This window comes from Chelmon rostratus, chromosome 8 (assembly GCF_017976325.1).
Source record: "Chelmon rostratus isolate fCheRos1 chromosome 8, fCheRos1.pri, whole genome shotgun sequence".
Lineage (NCBI taxonomy): Eukaryota > Metazoa > Chordata > Actinopteri > Chaetodontiformes > Chaetodontidae > Chelmon > Chelmon rostratus.
This window is the reverse complement of record NC_055665.1, coordinates 12,757,897-12,774,660: the sequence shown is the minus strand read 5'-3', so window position 1 is coordinate 12,774,660 and position 16,764 is coordinate 12,757,897. Positions and strand designations below refer to the sequence as shown.

The 16,764-nt window shown below is 39.9% G+C and overlaps 1 protein-coding gene across 1 annotated transcript; it reads left to right on the top strand.

Annotated features, from left to right (window-relative positions):
• Positions 1 to 416: 416 nt before the first annotated feature.
• Positions 417 to 16,751, top strand: tax1bp1b (Tax1 (human T-cell leukemia virus type I) binding protein 1b). The gene is made up of 18 exons (XM_041943083.1): positions 417 to 519; positions 3,129 to 3,322; positions 6,164 to 6,266; positions 6,798 to 6,988; positions 7,196 to 7,354; positions 8,305 to 8,453; positions 8,693 to 8,783; positions 10,066 to 10,251; positions 10,459 to 10,701; positions 11,604 to 11,774; positions 12,279 to 12,351; positions 12,631 to 12,749; positions 12,930 to 13,055; positions 13,602 to 13,688; positions 14,276 to 14,477; positions 14,575 to 14,732; positions 14,881 to 14,966; positions 15,248 to 16,751. The coding sequence occupies exons 2-18, from the start codon at positions 3,146 to 3,148 to the stop codon at positions 15,444 to 15,446; spliced, it is 2,520 nt and encodes an 839-aa protein (XP_041799017.1). The 5' UTR covers positions 417 to 519; positions 3,129 to 3,145; the 3' UTR covers positions 15,447 to 16,751.
• The last annotated feature ends 13 nt before the right edge of the window (positions 16,752 to 16,764 follow it).

Genomic DNA, 16,764 nt, shown 5'->3' with positions numbered 1-16,764 from the left:
TTCAATATTATTTATTACTAATGATTTAATATGTGAACAATTTACTGTTATAGTTGATTAATGTGTAGCTAATTTTAGCTATATACTAGTAGTCTGATCCTTAGAAATGCACCACATTTAATGATTATGTTGTGATGTTATTTTAAATATTTATATACAAAGTAACCAGTGACCAACGTTTTGAAAAAAAAAATCTACTATAGTAAAAGTGCAATATTGTATCAAAATATAGTGGAGCAGGTGTATAAAGTAGCTATAGTATCTAAAACTGTTTATAGTTTATTTTGCTTATGGTTTTGTAACATTACCATCTTTCGCTGTGTTCTCTCTGACGTTACAACAGTTTTTCCAATTATTACGGTTTTTCAGACGGGTGGGATTCCCGTGCGGGTCCCCTTTCCGGAAATGACGCAATGTTGTTATTATTCCAGGAAGAGGGGACGGGAAAGCACTGAACTGCGTCAACAATTGTTTTTATGATACATTCGGATTTCAGCTACTGTTCAACATGGCAACTGGGTATGTTTCAGGTTTATTTTATATATGTGACTAATAATACGGCGGTTGTTGATATTACGTCCATTTGACGTGTTTTTAGAAGCCATCTCGAGAGACAGCGTTGCTACTGTTTACGTTAGCTAACCTTGTCCTCCAGTTGGTAGCGGTGCCGTCTAGTTAGCTCCTTTTCGTTAAGGGCGTTGCGACTTTAATAATCTAACGCTATGTCTTTAACTGGTACAAGTGAATATTTTGTTACGTAGTTTATACATTTCCGAGGAACAAATTTTTCTCTGCCTTGAGGGTGAACGCGTGATGTTGTCTGCTAAAGTAGCTATGTAACTAACGTTAGTTAGCTAGCTGCATAGCTAACTTAGCTAAGTGTGATCAGTGTTTTCACATTAGGCCTCGCTCTTAGCTTGTATTCGCCAGTTGTCAGTTTCAGTTATTACCGATGACTTTTGCCAAATTTGTATTTAGTGTTATACAACAGTATGAGAACTTCGGGGATTACTGTAGATGACAACAGTGTTGAGAGTTTCCGATCATCATCCGAGGAAATGTTTTGACTGTCACAGGCCTAATTGCGTCGGACAAAATTAAACCAACTGAGGCCCAAATGGAAAATGTACTCTGAAGCAGACCTCACGTTAATCATGTGGCCGTGTTTTAATGCTAAGTTTGAATAAAGGCTAGTGTTATGGAGAAGAGTCCCTTGTCCTCTAATTTATCATGAATGAGGTGGCACTCTGACAGTATTTAATGTAATGTGATGTAATGTGTTGTGATCTTGCCAAACAACAACTCAAATAAGAATGAATATCACCTGATTCTGATTCTCAGTGTTAATATCTCGGGTGTTAAGACTGACAAAATATTGAAAGTAAAGCTAAACTTTGCTTCACCTTTTTTGCGAAGTCATTTTCTTATAACCTATTTTGATAAAGGTTAAATCTTGGACAAAATTAAGTTAAATAAAATTATTTGGGGGCAATAAAATAAAATTGACCGGCATTATTTTCATAATCAAACCATCTATTTGTCTTTGTACTGAAATAACTGGGATATTTGAGCAACCTTAGTAAAGACTAATACTTGAGTAAAGAGCAGTCCAGTACAGTTGTAAAGTATTTCTACTTTATTTGTTGAAAAGTGTTGGATTTGCATTTTGAGGAAAGAAACTGCCAGAGGACATGGGGTTATAGAATCATTTGCATATTTATAGGTGTTATAACTGTGACTGTAACTGTGTTTCAGCTATCAGCATTGACACTTATAATCTAGAAACATTAAATAAGGATGTCATATTTATTAGGAGTTTGTCCTCATATGGTGTTCAGTCATTGGTAAATACATTATACAAATTGGTCTCATTAAAAGGCCACTGAAATGTGTAATTATCTTAAATGGGGCCCAAATACGTGTTAGTTGTAAATTGCGAAGTTGTTGTATGGATATGGATACAGTGCAACCTGTTGCATTGTTTGTCCATCTTGTGTTAGAAGCAGAAGATCGTGACCCGCATTGGAAACTTGACTGGACCTTGCCCGGTTTCCCACTTACAAATTACCATGTTGCTGGTCATTTAAGAGCAACTTCCTGGTGGCAAGCTCATTTTTTCATTATTTTTTAAAATTTTTTATTTAGTTCAACTTAATGCCTTGACAAGGACTATGTGACAGTGAGACTAAACTGTCTCACAGGAGGAGAAGGCACACGTCCATGTGCCCAGGAGCTTATAGTCCCACACCTACACCTTAGACAAACCTATGCTTTTGTTGAAAATGTAGATGTGAAATTTGTCTTTTTGTAGAAAAGTTTCCTCAAATCAGACATTTCCTAAATAGGGACACAGATTGCATGGGCTTCAAACATGTCATCTGTTTTTGCTGATTGGTAAAGGAACCCTTCACCACAAAAAAATAACTTCTGCTTTACTTTGATTACACTTTGAAATGATACTTATTTCCTATGCAAAGATATTCAGGGCTTAAACACATGATCTTAGATTTTTAAGACAATCAAAGCCAACTCTGGTGCTATGTTTTTGTATTTTGTATTCTCTATCCTGAGATAATGTTTATATTAGCAATATGAAAACCTACCATGGCTCTGTTTGTATATTAAAAATGTTTAGTCTAAGTAAAATGATGACAATTAAAATGTATGCTCTTAGCAACAGTGTAAAGATATGATTCAAAATTAGGGTTTTCCCTACCATTATAAGGTTTAGGCATAGGACACAAGCAATATTGGGACGCACCACCCAAGTCAAATGAATATAAAATCAGTATAGAGTTCAAAACTAACTAAAAGACTTTTCCCAGATCTAATGCTCATAGTTGGTCCCCAGTGGACTTCTTTAGCAAGTTTTGTCTGTAAGCTTTTTTGAGTGTTTATTTATTATCTGCTCTTGCTTTTCTAACTTTTTGTTCACAGATACACTAATAATAAAAATGTATATTTTTTTATTGCAAAATGTAAAATTCTCAGGGGGGTGACCCCCAAACCCAAGAACTTGCTTGCCTCTTCACTTGCTCTCATTCATCTTAAAAAATGGTATTTTTGTTGTTTCTGTGATTATTAATGTTTCTAATCATAAATTTTGTTGCTGGTTTCTTCCTTTGTAGCCACTGCTGAGTAATTTATGGCATTGTTCCTGGACGGGACTTTATCAGATAACAACATGGACACATCAAACTTTGCCCACGTCATCTTCCAGAATGTGGGGAAGAGTTACTTGCCCCATGCTGCACTGGAGTGTCATTACACCCTGACGCAGTTCATCAAACCACATCCAAAGGACTGGGTTGGCATATTCAAGGTGAATAATCCTCTTCAATGTGTTATAAAAGCCTCTGATGAAAATACAAATATATAATAAGAATTTCATTAAATACTATTAGTTCTAGGCATTGTAGAAGGAGAAGTATTACAGTATATATTCTAATGATTGAGCGTATTGGGTTTTATGTAATCTCTAACATAGCTATCCAACATGACTTGAAATCTGTGAAACTGTGTCACTGAACATGCAGTTATACTTCAGGATTGTATTTAGCAGGAACTAAAGGACTGAGATTTAACCTAAAAGGTGGAAACAAATTTAGCGGCGAGAAAAACTGAGAGACTGTAGTGTGCCTGCAGTGCATGTTTAGCCATTGACATGTTTGTTTTAAAACAAGCTTTACAGGGAGAATGAAGCATTTTGATCCCCACCACGTACTTGAGTGTACCACGTGGATCTTGTTATAGGAGCACTTTAAATCCCGTACATTGGTAGTAATTTATTTTAGCCTTATCTGTGTGTGTGCTATCCATGATATTTTTGTGGATTTGTGATATGGATGCATATGTTGGTTGTTGCCGAGCCCCTCTGTGAAAATGAGGTCATGTTAGGCTACTGGAAATAGATCAGGTAATGTCTGGAGGCTGTTTAAATACTGGATTCAGCACTCTGTTGTAGCTGAATATCACATCACATTGTGTTTTGGCCTCAAGGCACCAACTGGCAGAGTAGATCTTAAAATCACTAATTTCTTGAGCCTCTAAAACACATAGCTGAGCTGGAAAAGGCTGAGTGCAGAATCGTAAATTGTGTAAATGTTCCTGGCAGTGCTGACAGATGGGACGCCTGGTGCCAAGTTCTTGTTTTTGTATGCATAGAGATACCTGTGTACACTGTGCATCAGTGTTAGCTCCTTAACACACATGTAGTTGTGTGCTCCTAGCCAAGTGGAGCAAATTCTGCTTTTGACTGTTTGGAGTACTACCACTTTCTCTGGCTTTTATATCTCTTTGGTGCGCTTTTGATCTGAATATAGAACAACTTCCAGATGTGCTAAGTGATGCAGATTAGAGTAGAAATTGGCCCGTGGTTTAGTCAGTTGAAATGTGTGACAATGTCAGCACGTTTGTTCAAAGAATTAGAATTTGAATAATCATATTTTTTCATTTAGGCCTTCGCATGTCAACCTAAAGTAATTTACAAGTGTTTAAATTATACACTTTTACGTGGCAAAGCAAAGAAAACCTAATATACTGTTGATGATAAATAGATGGGAGACAGGTTCTTGTTTGTACATGGACAAAAGCAGGCGTTGGCCCTTTGATGTTGGAACATTTACCATGCTGCATAATGCAAACTGTTCTCAGCTACATAGAGGAATGTTGTTGGGACAGGTCGTCAGTGTAGCCTAGGAGAAAGCAAGCACAGCTTTATAATTAACCTGTCTCCAAGCACAACCTCTCTGTGTGATTCATGAACAACTTGCTCCTGAATTTACACAGTCTGACTGGCACGTAGGCAGTACATTACCTCCGGCAGCAACATTGCCACCGGCCTCTGTCAGCTTTCTTGTACAAGTATGACTATGCGGGAATTCTGGTGAAGTGTCATGAAGTAAAATCCCTGTTACATTGGTAGGTTCTGAGGCGACATTTTCTAACTACTTGCATGTTTTTGGAGACTTTACTCTTGCAGTGTTGCCTGTGTTATCGGTTCAGTCTTGAGTCCAGTTTTTTTTATGGTGGCTCTACACCATTTCTCCTCCTCTCCTTACATTTGTACACATTGCAGACCACTCCGTTAAAAGTGAAAGAGTTCCTCTCAGAGTTTTTACCCACCACCACCTCTGCTGCTCTAATGAGTGGACTGGTAAGGGCTAGCCTTCAGTAATGACACTCACTAACTAGGTGCATGTTTTAATTGCTTCCTGTTCTTTACTGCTGGAGGCTGGAACTGCACTGCTAACAATTGGGGGTTTTGGAGCACCAGGGGATTCTATCTCTGGCTCACTTGTGGTATTGTAGCTGTAGGCTGTTTGTACACAGGTTAGAAAGTAAACTGCTCAGACAGTGAAAAAAGCCTGTCTGAATAAAAAACGGCAGCAACAACAGCAACACACACATATACATACATACATACATATATTTATATATATATATAGAGAGAGAGAGAGAAAAAGAGAGAGAGAGAGGTGCCGTGGTGTGAGATGGACACACACATAAAATATAGACAAAATGGAATTTGTGAAAACTTTGAAAGTCACACAACTTAATCTACGTGGCAGAGGCTGCTGTAATAGGCAGGGTTGACTGGGCTTGTTGTGGATGCATGTGTGTGCCTGAGTGTGCACACCAAGAGCCAGCCAGCTCGATGTGACTCTGATTTTGTTTGACAGTTTTATGGCACCGGGCTAAAGTTCTGGATGTATTTTCTGTACTCCCCCCTCATCAGCCATCAGTTAACAACACATAAAATACGTATAATTACATTTTGGTTTTCATTTTCAAGTCACCTATGTATAAAATTTTCACCTATTTTCCTCTTCCTGTTAGGAGTGAGTTGTAGCTACATTTCCACAGTTAGGCTTGTTCACGACAAGGGCCAGGCCACATACACGTGGTGACCAAGAGTTAGGGTGGTTTACATAAGTAATCATTTTTCTTGTTAGGAAAAAGAGTCACAGTTTGCATGGTCTTACACTATCATCTCGACATAGATTGAAAACCCCATGATTACTGTAATAAACCAGTTTGAGATATTTTGGAAGTGGCACTCTGTGGATTCTAGGAAGTCTCCCTGTTAATCCTCCGTTGTTATTATCCTACACTGATGTGGTGAGAACGTCTGGTTGAATGGATTCCCCACAATGTCTCACAGGTTGGTTGGAGCACAGCAAGGGACTATTACACATTCTTGTGGTCGCCTCTCCCTGAGAACCATGTGGAAGGCACCGCAGTGCATAGAACGGTGGTCTTTCAGGGTAAGATCATACCATAGTTTTATATAACTTTGACACCTTTTAATAACCACATATCAGAGGGCTGTTCAGAGGATTGTTAAAACTTTAATACCAAATCAGTGGATAGAGTGAAATGAGAAATTTTACCCACAGATCTCTGCTCTGGTGTTAATGACATTTCAGTTTATGTGTTTTTTTTATCTTTTATAACCATTTTATAAAGTAATGGAGAGTGACACAAAGGGGAGGAAGACATGTATCATTGGCTTTTTTAAACCTATAACACCACACATGTGTAGTGTGTGCTCCAAATCACTGACCCACTACAGCACACTGGTTTCTACATTTTTTCAGTTGTATATCCACACATCTCCCAAAGTTAGAACCAGGCAAAATGCACTTATTCCAAAGTTAAAACTGCGCATTGTTATAACTGGAATAATCGTTCGGTTTAGGATAAGTTGTCTGGGTGGTTTTTGGGTTGTGGAGGAATATGTTTTCTTTTGCTTCTCTGTACACCATGTTCACTGACTGGATGCCATTCTTCCCCAGGGTATTATGTGCCCAATGACGATGGCGAGTTCTACCAGTTCTGTTATGTGACCCACAAAGGCGAGATCCGGGGAGCCAGCACGCCATTCCAGTTTCGTGCCAACAGCCCCTCAGAGGACGAACTGCTGACTGTCGAGGATGAATGCAACTCAGACATCCTAGTGGTCACCACCAAGGCTGGCTTCCTTGAGGTGCAGCATACCTCAGCAACACTACTAAATATCTGTGTTCTCAGATCTTATTTGGCTGTCACACCCACAATGGCTATTTAGGTCTCTTGAGTTCATATTAGTTTGATAAAACCACATTGTACGTGAGCATAGTGATGAACTTTGTCAGTGAAGTGAATTATTGTGTGAATGGCCCAAACATCTTGAACAATTTATCTTTACGTGCAGCAAAAGGTGGAAGAAGCCCAGAGAGAGAAAGACGAGCTGGTCAAAAACATGGCCCTCCTGCAGCAGGAGAAGGAACAGCTGGAAGCTGAGAAGGAGTGCCTGCAGAAGGAGTATGAGAAGGAGAAAGAAACCTGTGCCCATCTGCGAAAAGAGAACCAAGTAAGCTGAGAATGGACTGAGGCCATTTTTGAAGGGAGATGGGAGTGCCACCATCAAGGGAGAGAAGAAAAAATGTTTGCTGCTGTGGTGAAAATGTTGTCAGTGAACCAAAAGGCCTTATTCCTTTTTTGTTGCATAGTGTAGTTCTTCTTGTTAATTGAAAAGAACATACTGCTAAATGTGCTAAATTATATGATAGATGCTATTTTTTTTAAGTTCCTGTAGTTATTCCAAAGGCAGTTTTTTACGTTTGGCCAAACAGTCTCTTAGCACCCCCTAGTGAAAGACTGTAAATATGCAGAGCTACTCAAACTCGTGATCCACTGAAAGTATAAATCACACTCTGACAGATATGAATGTCTGTATTATCAAAGTTGTAATTCAGCTTTTTATAGTGTAACATTAAGTCTTTAAAGCAGTGTCAGTAATAATTCATATTGCTGTCCTGTGCTATAAATCCAATGGTTTTAAAATGGCTTTCAGATGAAAACATGATTACAGATTTTGTGGCTGTTAATTTTATGACTATACTTTTATATGATTTTTTTATGTGGTGTGAATATAAAGATTCCAAAATTCTGTCTATAAACAAACTGTAAAAAAATCATTTCCTTTTGCTTTTTTGATGTCGTCTTCTAAGCTAGAAAGCTCTGCAATGAGGCGTAAAGTTCAGTTTGATTTAGACTTGCATTTCAAAGACAATAAAGTTTTTATATTTTGAGCAAGTGTTCCAGAAGCGTTAGAGTCAGAGATGGAGAGTGGTATGCTCAGAAGTTTCCATTATTTTGTCATGTCAGAGTTTAACCTGTCTAGATTTATGTAGGTCAGTAATGCATCATGCACATTATCAAACTGAATTGTTTTTCTTCCATGTTTTTATTTGGTCTACTGTTTTTTGTTTCTGAGTTTTGTTTCACTTGTTTCCATCATTATATTTTATTGTCTCTCAGGAAGTACAGAATTCTTCCCAGGCCTTGCAAGAGGAGAAAGAGGAGGTAAAGAGGAGGCTGGAGGAGGCCACAGCTAGAGTTATACAGTTGGAGGAGGACCTGATTGGAGTCACCCAGAAGGGTCTGCAAAAGGAAACTGAGCTGGACAGGTGAGTTCAGAGTGGAGGAGTTGTTGCATATTCACTGAATCACTGGTTTCGATAGGAAGGAAGAAGCTTTGTCATGTTTTCTGCAGCACTGTGTTTTATATGAGTGATGCATAAAAACAGCGTAAACTTTTCAAGACCGCAATGTATGGTTATTCCAAATGCTGAATGTGAATGTGAGCATAGTGACAAATTGCATCACCCATCACAGTGTCTGACAGTTTTTATGACCTTTTCTTTAGTCTCAAGGATAGAGTCAAGAAACTTTCAGCAGAGAAGGAGGCACTTGAATCTCATCTCAAGAATGAAAAGGATGAGAAGGAACTCTACAAGGTAATGTACTGATAGTATTTTTAGTTTTTTTATACAACCCCCATTCCAAAAACTTGGGACGCTGTATAAAACACAAGTAAAAACAAAATGCAATTATTAGCAAACCTACTGTGTTTACCAACAGCATTTTTAAGTGTTCCTGAGCCCATGTAGTAATCTCCTTTATACAATCATGTGTTTCACAAAGTAGTGAACCTCGCTCCATCCTTGCTTGTGAATGACCGAGCCTTTCGAGGATGATCCTTTCATACCCAATCATGGTGCTATCACCTGTTACCAGTGAACTTTTTTTAACTGTGGAATGTTCCAAACAGGCGTTTTTGGAGCGATCCACAACTTTCCCAGTCTTTTGTTTTCCCTGTGCCAACTGCATCAAATTTAGAATAAGCAGATATTTACAAAAATATGAAGTTGATTAGATAAAACATTAAATATATTGTCTTTGTACTGTTTTCTATTGAGCATATATCAAAATAAACTAGCAAGGTTAGTATTGTTTCGTTTTACACAGTGTCACAACTTTTTTGGAATTGGGTTTGTGTGTATTTCCTCAAAATGGTTGCATTATCACACAAAGATTAATTTCAAAATAAAGGATGTCAGGGTTCACGTAGGTGCTTTCATGCCACATGATCATTATGTGGCTGGGGTTGGCTTACCAGTGGTTTTGTTGACTGCTATGTTAGTGACAGTTTCACAATCTGTACAGTTAATATTTTTGTCATATTGTGAATTTCTCCATTGTGAGATCAGTAAAGTCTAATCTAATCATATTGGATTTCTCTAAACTGGAGGTCCAGTTCATCGACTTTTGTTGTTTCTGTTTTTCAGTTTTTACTGCTGTGATTAGTCTGCATTCTCTTACCCAAACATTTAGTCTAAACAGGGCATGCCTTATTCCGTCTTCTTCTGGTCCGTCTGATGTTTCTGTGTCTTTGTTGTGGTGGGCACTGCACAGGAACTGGGAGTGCCACATGCTGTACTGTCGCCACGGAAATGGAGCCAAAAACCCATACCTAATTTAACTTGCACCATCACACTGAGGCTGTTGCACAAGGAAAACTTTATGGGCCTATCTCAATCTCTGTTTTGTAATTGAGGTCATGCAACATTTATTTTAATAGTCATATGCTCTTTGGTACATGATCGTGATTGGTGTTGTATAAACAAGCCAAAAGCCAACGACTTTATGTTTTATAACTACTCTTGTGTTTTATAACTTCATCTGTGTGCATGTGGGCGTGTGTCTACATCTGTGTGCGTGTGTGTGTGTGTGCACCAGATTCACCTGAAAAACCGAGAGCTGGAGAACACTAAACTGAGTGCAGAGCTGCAGATGCTGAAGTCCGTGGACGTTAACAAGGAAAACACCATTGCCCAGTTTAAAGAGGAGGTGGGACGCCTGCAGGCGTGCCTCACTGAGAAGGAGAAACAGTACAGAGAGATCCTGGCCAAAGTCCCCCCCTTGGTACAGAGAATTTTGTTTTAAAGCTGTAAAAGTCACAACACATAGGAAGATTTGTCATATACAGTATTCACATAGCTGAATTCTTATGTCATATGATAATCTGAAGATTAGCTATAACAGGAATTGGAAAAAAAACCCCACATAGTAGCACATATATAGCAACATTACGGAAATGAAAAGCCTTCACCTTAAATGTGTTTCTGGCAGGGAGAACTGAAGGCCCTGAAGGAGCAGCTGCGACAGAAGGAGGAGCAGCTCCAGGCCAACCAGCAGCAGTCCTCTTTGTTAGCCGCTGAGTTGAGGGACGCCTCTAGCACCCGCGACCGGACCATGTCTGAACTTTACCACATGAAGCTGGAGGCTGATGCCCTTCGCCAGGCCAAGGCTGAAGCTCAAGCTCAGTGTGTCCGCCTGGCAGAGCAGATGAAGGCAGAGGCCGAGCAGGAAGCTGTAAGGATGACAGTCAATCTGCTAACAGGCTTTATTTATTTAATAAGATTTATATGAAACATTGCATTTATTAATTGCATTTATTATTAGACATGTTTTAATATAATGGCAACCAGAGTGAAGGTGATGTGTGAGGGTAGAAAACATCAAATTTTCTATTTACCAGAGTAGCAATGAGCAAACATCCTAAAAATATGGAATTTCAATGAATTCAGTTCATTTGGTTCTAAATATGTCATAATATTAGGTAACATATACAGATTAATAAGTCAAATTCATATGTGTGATAAAAGTAATAAGAAATAATATCTCAAAAAACAACATCTCAAACAAAAGATTTAATGAGAACACTATTATTTTTTGTATTATGTATTTAGATGCATTGATGTCACAGTAACATTTATTCTGGTTTCGCCACAGAATAATTACATTGAAAAGGTATAAATCATAGTATTGCTGTAATTTTTTGTTCAACCGTATTCCAAGTGTGCTATATTTTGGTATCAATGCCAATAAGCAATAGGAGGAATACAATAGAAACATAAAGTCTCTGTCACAGGGGCTTTACTGACTCTGTCTTTGAAGGAGGCTGTAATTCTTTCCATGGTTCAGATTTAGCCAGGTCAAAACTGTTCAGCAAAGGCATGTCCTTTGCTGAACAGCACATGTTGTTGAGGTACATGACCACTCCACATTACAATGCTACAATTCTTTCTAATTGTGTAAATTTGATAGCACCCCTTTATTATTAAAAGGCTAATAGACATTGTAGAGGATTACTTACAATAGTAAAGGTGCCATTCATAAGGGGATCTTTTCAATCTCTACAGCCTGGCAATAGCCAAGTGCAACTTGGCAGTGGTGGCTTATCTGTTCTGTTGTAATGTTTTCTTGGTCACCAGACCAAAGCAGAAGAAGAAGCTGCTGCAGACCCAGCTGTAGTAGCGGAGCTGCAGAGAGAAGTGGAGGACCTGAAGCTGCGGCTGCACATGGCTGCAGAACACTACAAGGAGAAATACAAGGAATGTCAGCGACTGCAAAAACAAGTGCTCAGACTCTCTGAGCAGCAAGGGGTAGGTCCCACAGGATACCAGCCGACATACTGTACGCTTGTCCCTGACAAGTGAAAGAACAGAACTTGCATCAGATTTCTGTCACTATGCCTGCCTATCACAACCCACCAACTACCCTCAGAGATAAAAGGTCCTTCGGCCACTCCTCAGTCTGTGTAGTTAATTTCTTGAATGAAATGACCATGAGATTAGACAAATTCATTGTTATTAGCATTCATTGTGCTCGTATGAGACATTAACAGATGCACATTTTAGTGTCTCTTTATAAAAATAAGACAAACTTAATTGAAAACGCAAAAAATATAACTGCTGTAAAGTTGTGTCATCTTTTTAATTGTTTTCGGCAGCTTTTGTTTTTGTTTTCAGTTCATTTTTGCTGTCTCCTGATCCTGTGTGTATCCAGCGTGTGTATCCAGCTCATGCCTCTGCCACTTCACTGTTTCTTTCAATGAGTTTTTTCTTTTCTTTAGTTGCTTTTAGAGCTGATTTTTTCACTGTCTGCAGGAGTTGAAGAGAAGCTCAGCACAAGAGGCCACAATAATCCCTGCATCAGTGAGTCCAGACACATCAGTGCCAGGTACGTTATGTCTAACTGTGCAAAATTGTAAGTTATGGTATGAATAATTGCATAATCAAAATTGTGCATTAAGTTGTTAATGTTGTGTAAGTTTACCAGCAGTGAACTGTCTTAGGTGGCTTCCATGGGTTCTTACTATTTTTCCTATAGAAATAACATGTCACATTTCAGTGTATCATTAGATGTCAGTTTGTCATTTTGATAATCAACAGATGCAATGATAACAAAATAATTGTTTGCCCCAGCAAACTGTCTGACTTGCCTTTGTTGTCCTCACAGGGAGTCCAGGTTCTGCTGATCCTATGCTGGAAGCCATCATCCAGGAGAAGCTCAAAGGCATAAGCAGAGAGGCATCTGACAGGAATGACAAGTACAGGAAATGCAAGCAGATGCTTGTGGTAAGAAGCATATTTTTTTGTATCTTTTTATTGGTTGTGTGTCCCCAGGTTAGATGTTCAAACCCTGCTGTCAACGGCTTATCTTCTTGAAAAGTACAATCTATAGTATCTGCCGTCTGCATTAGTAAGACAGAGGAGTATGATAAAAAGAGCACTGGTTAATGTCTGACTGCTCTTTAGGAGGAGAAGGATCGTAGCTGCATGTTTGCTGATGAGTTGGCCAAGATGGAGGTGAAATTTAAGGAACAACTGAAGACCAATGAGAACCTGAAACTGCAGTTGGCAGCAGAGGAAGACCGCTACAAGGTCAGTTTATCAGCGTACAGACATGCACCGGCCATTCGCTGCCAGTGACTCTGCTGCTTTCGAAGCAGGTCTGTCTTCGGACACTTACTGTGTTTTACCGCTGGGCATTGCTGGTCTAGATCAGGGTTAGAGCCTTTGATGCTATCTCTCCCCTTGAACACAGTCGCTCTGACAGTGTTGTTTATGAGCAGGCGTATCTGTGAGACGACATTTTACTGCTGTTTATGTCAGGCTCTGGAGACAAGCGAAGCTTGGCTCTGAGGAGTCATCTCCAGTTGCCTGGCTAATGCTGTGCTTGGCGCAGGTCAGGCGGATATTTGCTTAGTGTCTCAGAGGAATTCAAACAGGTTGTTTTGCTTTGAGCAGTATTGTACATAAATCAGTCCTCTGCAAAGGGAAGCCTTTTATGGCTGTGATCAATTAATGTCATGCACTGAGGTCTGAGGGTAGTTCAATGATGCGGCTTTCAGTCAGCAGCACGTCAGATGATTGAGAGTTGAAAATGTCTCTTCATCCTTCTGTTATTTTTTTCTTTTGTTTAATTAGAGCCAGGTAGCTGAGAAGGGACGGGAGCTGAAGGAACTGAAGGACACTCTAGCACTTGTTGTTAAGGAGAAGGAAAAACTGGAGGAGGTTAGTGACAGCTTTCATTTTCTCTTTTATAGACTTCTTCCACCCTAAAAATTCCCTGAAAAGTGCCATTCCGCTGCCATTTTCCCTCTCCCAATCTGCTCTGTGTTTAATATGCCTCTAATTGTAGAAGCAAAGTAAATGAGTTCTTATTTTCCATTCCATTACTTTGGACCACAGCAAGGTCCTGACTGGCCTAAAATATTGCTTCGAGGTAATGCTGTTACAGCTAAGAGAAGCAGAATGACCCAATTTGAGGTTTAGACTGTAAATCAAATTGGCGTCTGCAGCTAACATCAATAAAACACAGCGTCACATTCCCTTTGAAAATGAGAAGAGTTTCTGTTTTAATGAAAGCACTAATTAAACTGTTTGTGTGAGCAAGAGAAAAAGCAAGAAGTCACAGCTCTGGAGCTGCTGTGTGACTGCAAAAAGTGAGGTATTACTTGGCAGGCATACTGGGAGGCATAGAGAGATGAAATCAGATTCATGGCTCCTCAGAAAACATTGATGCCCATGGTGGCATTTATTTTTGCCACTGGCCTTTGTTAGTGAAAACGATTGTTCAAATGCTGCCTTTTCCTCCCCAGGAGTTCCAGAAGGCCAGCAGCAGCAGGAAGGGAGATCAGGGGGCCAGTGAGAAAACCAGTTTGGAGAGTAACCAGTCCAGTGTGCCTTTGTTCCTGCAGTACCCTGTCCCATACACCCAGGATGCCCCCACCCCTCTGCTGGTCTCTCAGAGCCCTACCAAGCTGCATTTTGGGAACCCTTACTCCATCTCAGACTCAAAAGGTTGGTTTTCTTGTCAGAAAGTGAACTGACAAGTGACAGTTGCAGAAAAAGTGACTTGTATTTACAGTAGCATCGTTTCTGTATCCTCTCCTTGCAGATGAGGGAGACGAGGAGTTCTCAGATGACCAGCTGCTCAGGCTGCCCCCTGTGGGCCCTCCCTCCTGGGACAGTAATGTGGTGTGTATCCAACCCACCCGCAACCACAGCCGGCCAGAAGGCCACGAGGAGTCCGAGGAAAAGCAAAACAACACCAATGTAAGCCTCTCAGTTTGTGCTGTGTGTGTTCTCTACCATGTGCTGAATGCTGTTAAGTGCTGATGGCTGAATTCCATTCCTGTCTGTTAAATATTGACAAATATGAATGGATTTCTTTTTTTAATGCTGTTGTACCTTTGTCTTTCAGGGTAATACCGACGAACAGCCTGCAGCAACTGAAGCTCACAGCCCATTTGTGAACGATGGACAAACTGCCTTCTGCTTTGATCCCAGGTAACACACCCTCACATGCCCAAACTCTCATAAATGCCGTCCAAGTTTGCTGCACCCAACATTTTTCTAAAACCTTTGCATTGTAACATGTGTAAAGTGTTTGTTCCGCTGCACCACCCCCTTTTGTTGGTTTTAGTCAAGCAGCAGGCCACCCACGTCGCATCAAGACAGATGCTCTTTATTAGCCCGCGCTCCTGGTTTGCCCACATCATCACTTCACTGCTTATTAATGTGAACTTTGTCTCCCTGCTTTCCTCTGCTGTCCTCTTCCCTGTGTGCAGCATGGACATGAAGCGATGTCCACTGTGTGAGGTCATCTTCCCACCCAACTATGACCAGAGCAAGTTTGAGGAGCACGTGGAGAGCCACTGGAAAATCTGCCCCATGTGCAGCGAGCAGTTCCCGCTGGACTGCGACCAGAAGGTGTTTGAGAATCATGTGCTCACTCACTTTGACGGCCACCAGCTCAACTTTGACTAGAGAAACGGAAAGTCAGCACATCCGGTCTGCCTACTTCCTGTCACCACTGAAATAAATCACTGCACTCTTTTCTGCATGTAATGGTGTGAAGATCCATTCTTTAGGACTATACTAACTTTCGCTTTGTTACGTCAAGTTAGAAAAACACTTTGAAGTGATGTGACATTTTGAAATGACATTCAAATTCAGTGTGTATGGCAGGGCTATTGAATCTGTTTGCAAATCAGATTTTTTTTTTATAGGTGGCAGATTTCCCTTGGATTAGAAGAATAATTTAGTAAGGGTCAGACCGTTGTACGTATATATACAGACTATAAATTGACTTGGCTCTCACAGATCTGTTAGACGACAGGACGTAATGAATCAGGGAAAGAGAGAAGTGTTTACCAAACTTACATTTAAAACATCCAGCCAAATGGTTCCCCACGTAAGCATCACTGTACAAGTCATTTGCTCAGTCTTTATAGAAAGCAGCCTTGGTGCACTATATGCAGTCAGGGAGAAATCTTCAGTGATTACATTCAGACATGATTATACAGTATATCATCAGATCATCTATTTTAGAATAATTAAAGCCAATGATATTGTGAAAGCCTTGATAATTTGTGTATGATAGATTTGTGTTATGTTAGGTTTCCTTTGTTTTGATTTTAATGAGGGTTCAAACCCTGAAGGGGTACGACCCTGTTGTGTTTGTGCCGTTTTTTTTTATTATTACTGTCATTTGTCGTCTGCCGCAGCGGCTCAAATTGCAGTGAGCTGGAATGAGCTACAAACATGAAAAGTCGGCCCAAAAACTGGAAATGACTTGCAAGTGCTTCATAAGAAGTATGAGCCCAGTCAGCTGGTCAGTGGCGCTGTAATTAAGGCCCAAAAAAAATGTAGTCTTGGAAAGGCAGCGCCCCGCACACTGTAAGATTGGCTTGAAATTTACCTTAAAAACTCACTCGAGGCATGGTCTCACACCTTCTTTAGACAGACTTAAAGTAGCTGAAGCGACTTTGATGGTCATCACTTGTCTGGGCTTTAATTTTGGCCGATTGAGCTCTTTCCTTCTGTTCGGCGCAAAAACGATCTGACCCCGCAAATTGCCGCTTGCAGCAACATTTATTTAGTTGGGCTTTTGTGTCAGAATTCTTAAGAACCTTCATATCATCAGCTAATCAGTGCATGTTGAGCTTATGTTCAGTTTCCTCCTTTTCTTCTTTTCTTTTACAGCATTAAGTTATTTTATTCATAGAAGCCTTTCATTTGTAAGTGAGTTTCAGTATCTAAAATAACTAATAAAGTCTGTTTGAAACTAAATTGTCTCCAAGCG

Bases quoted from the DNA above. Each gene is read 5' to 3' on its own strand.
- tax1bp1b (XM_041943083.1), top strand. From the start codon at position 3,146: ATGGCATTGTTCCTGGACGGGACTTTATCAGATAACAACATGGACACA. The intron at 7,355-8,304 runs GTAAGCTGAGAA...ATTGTCTCTCAG, and splicing joins ATCTGCGAAAAGAGAACCAA to GAAGTACAGAATTCTTCCCA. The intron at 12,750-12,929 runs GTAAGAAGCATA...ACTGCTCTTTAG, and splicing joins AATGCAAGCAGATGCTTGTG to GAGGAGAAGGATCGTAGCTG.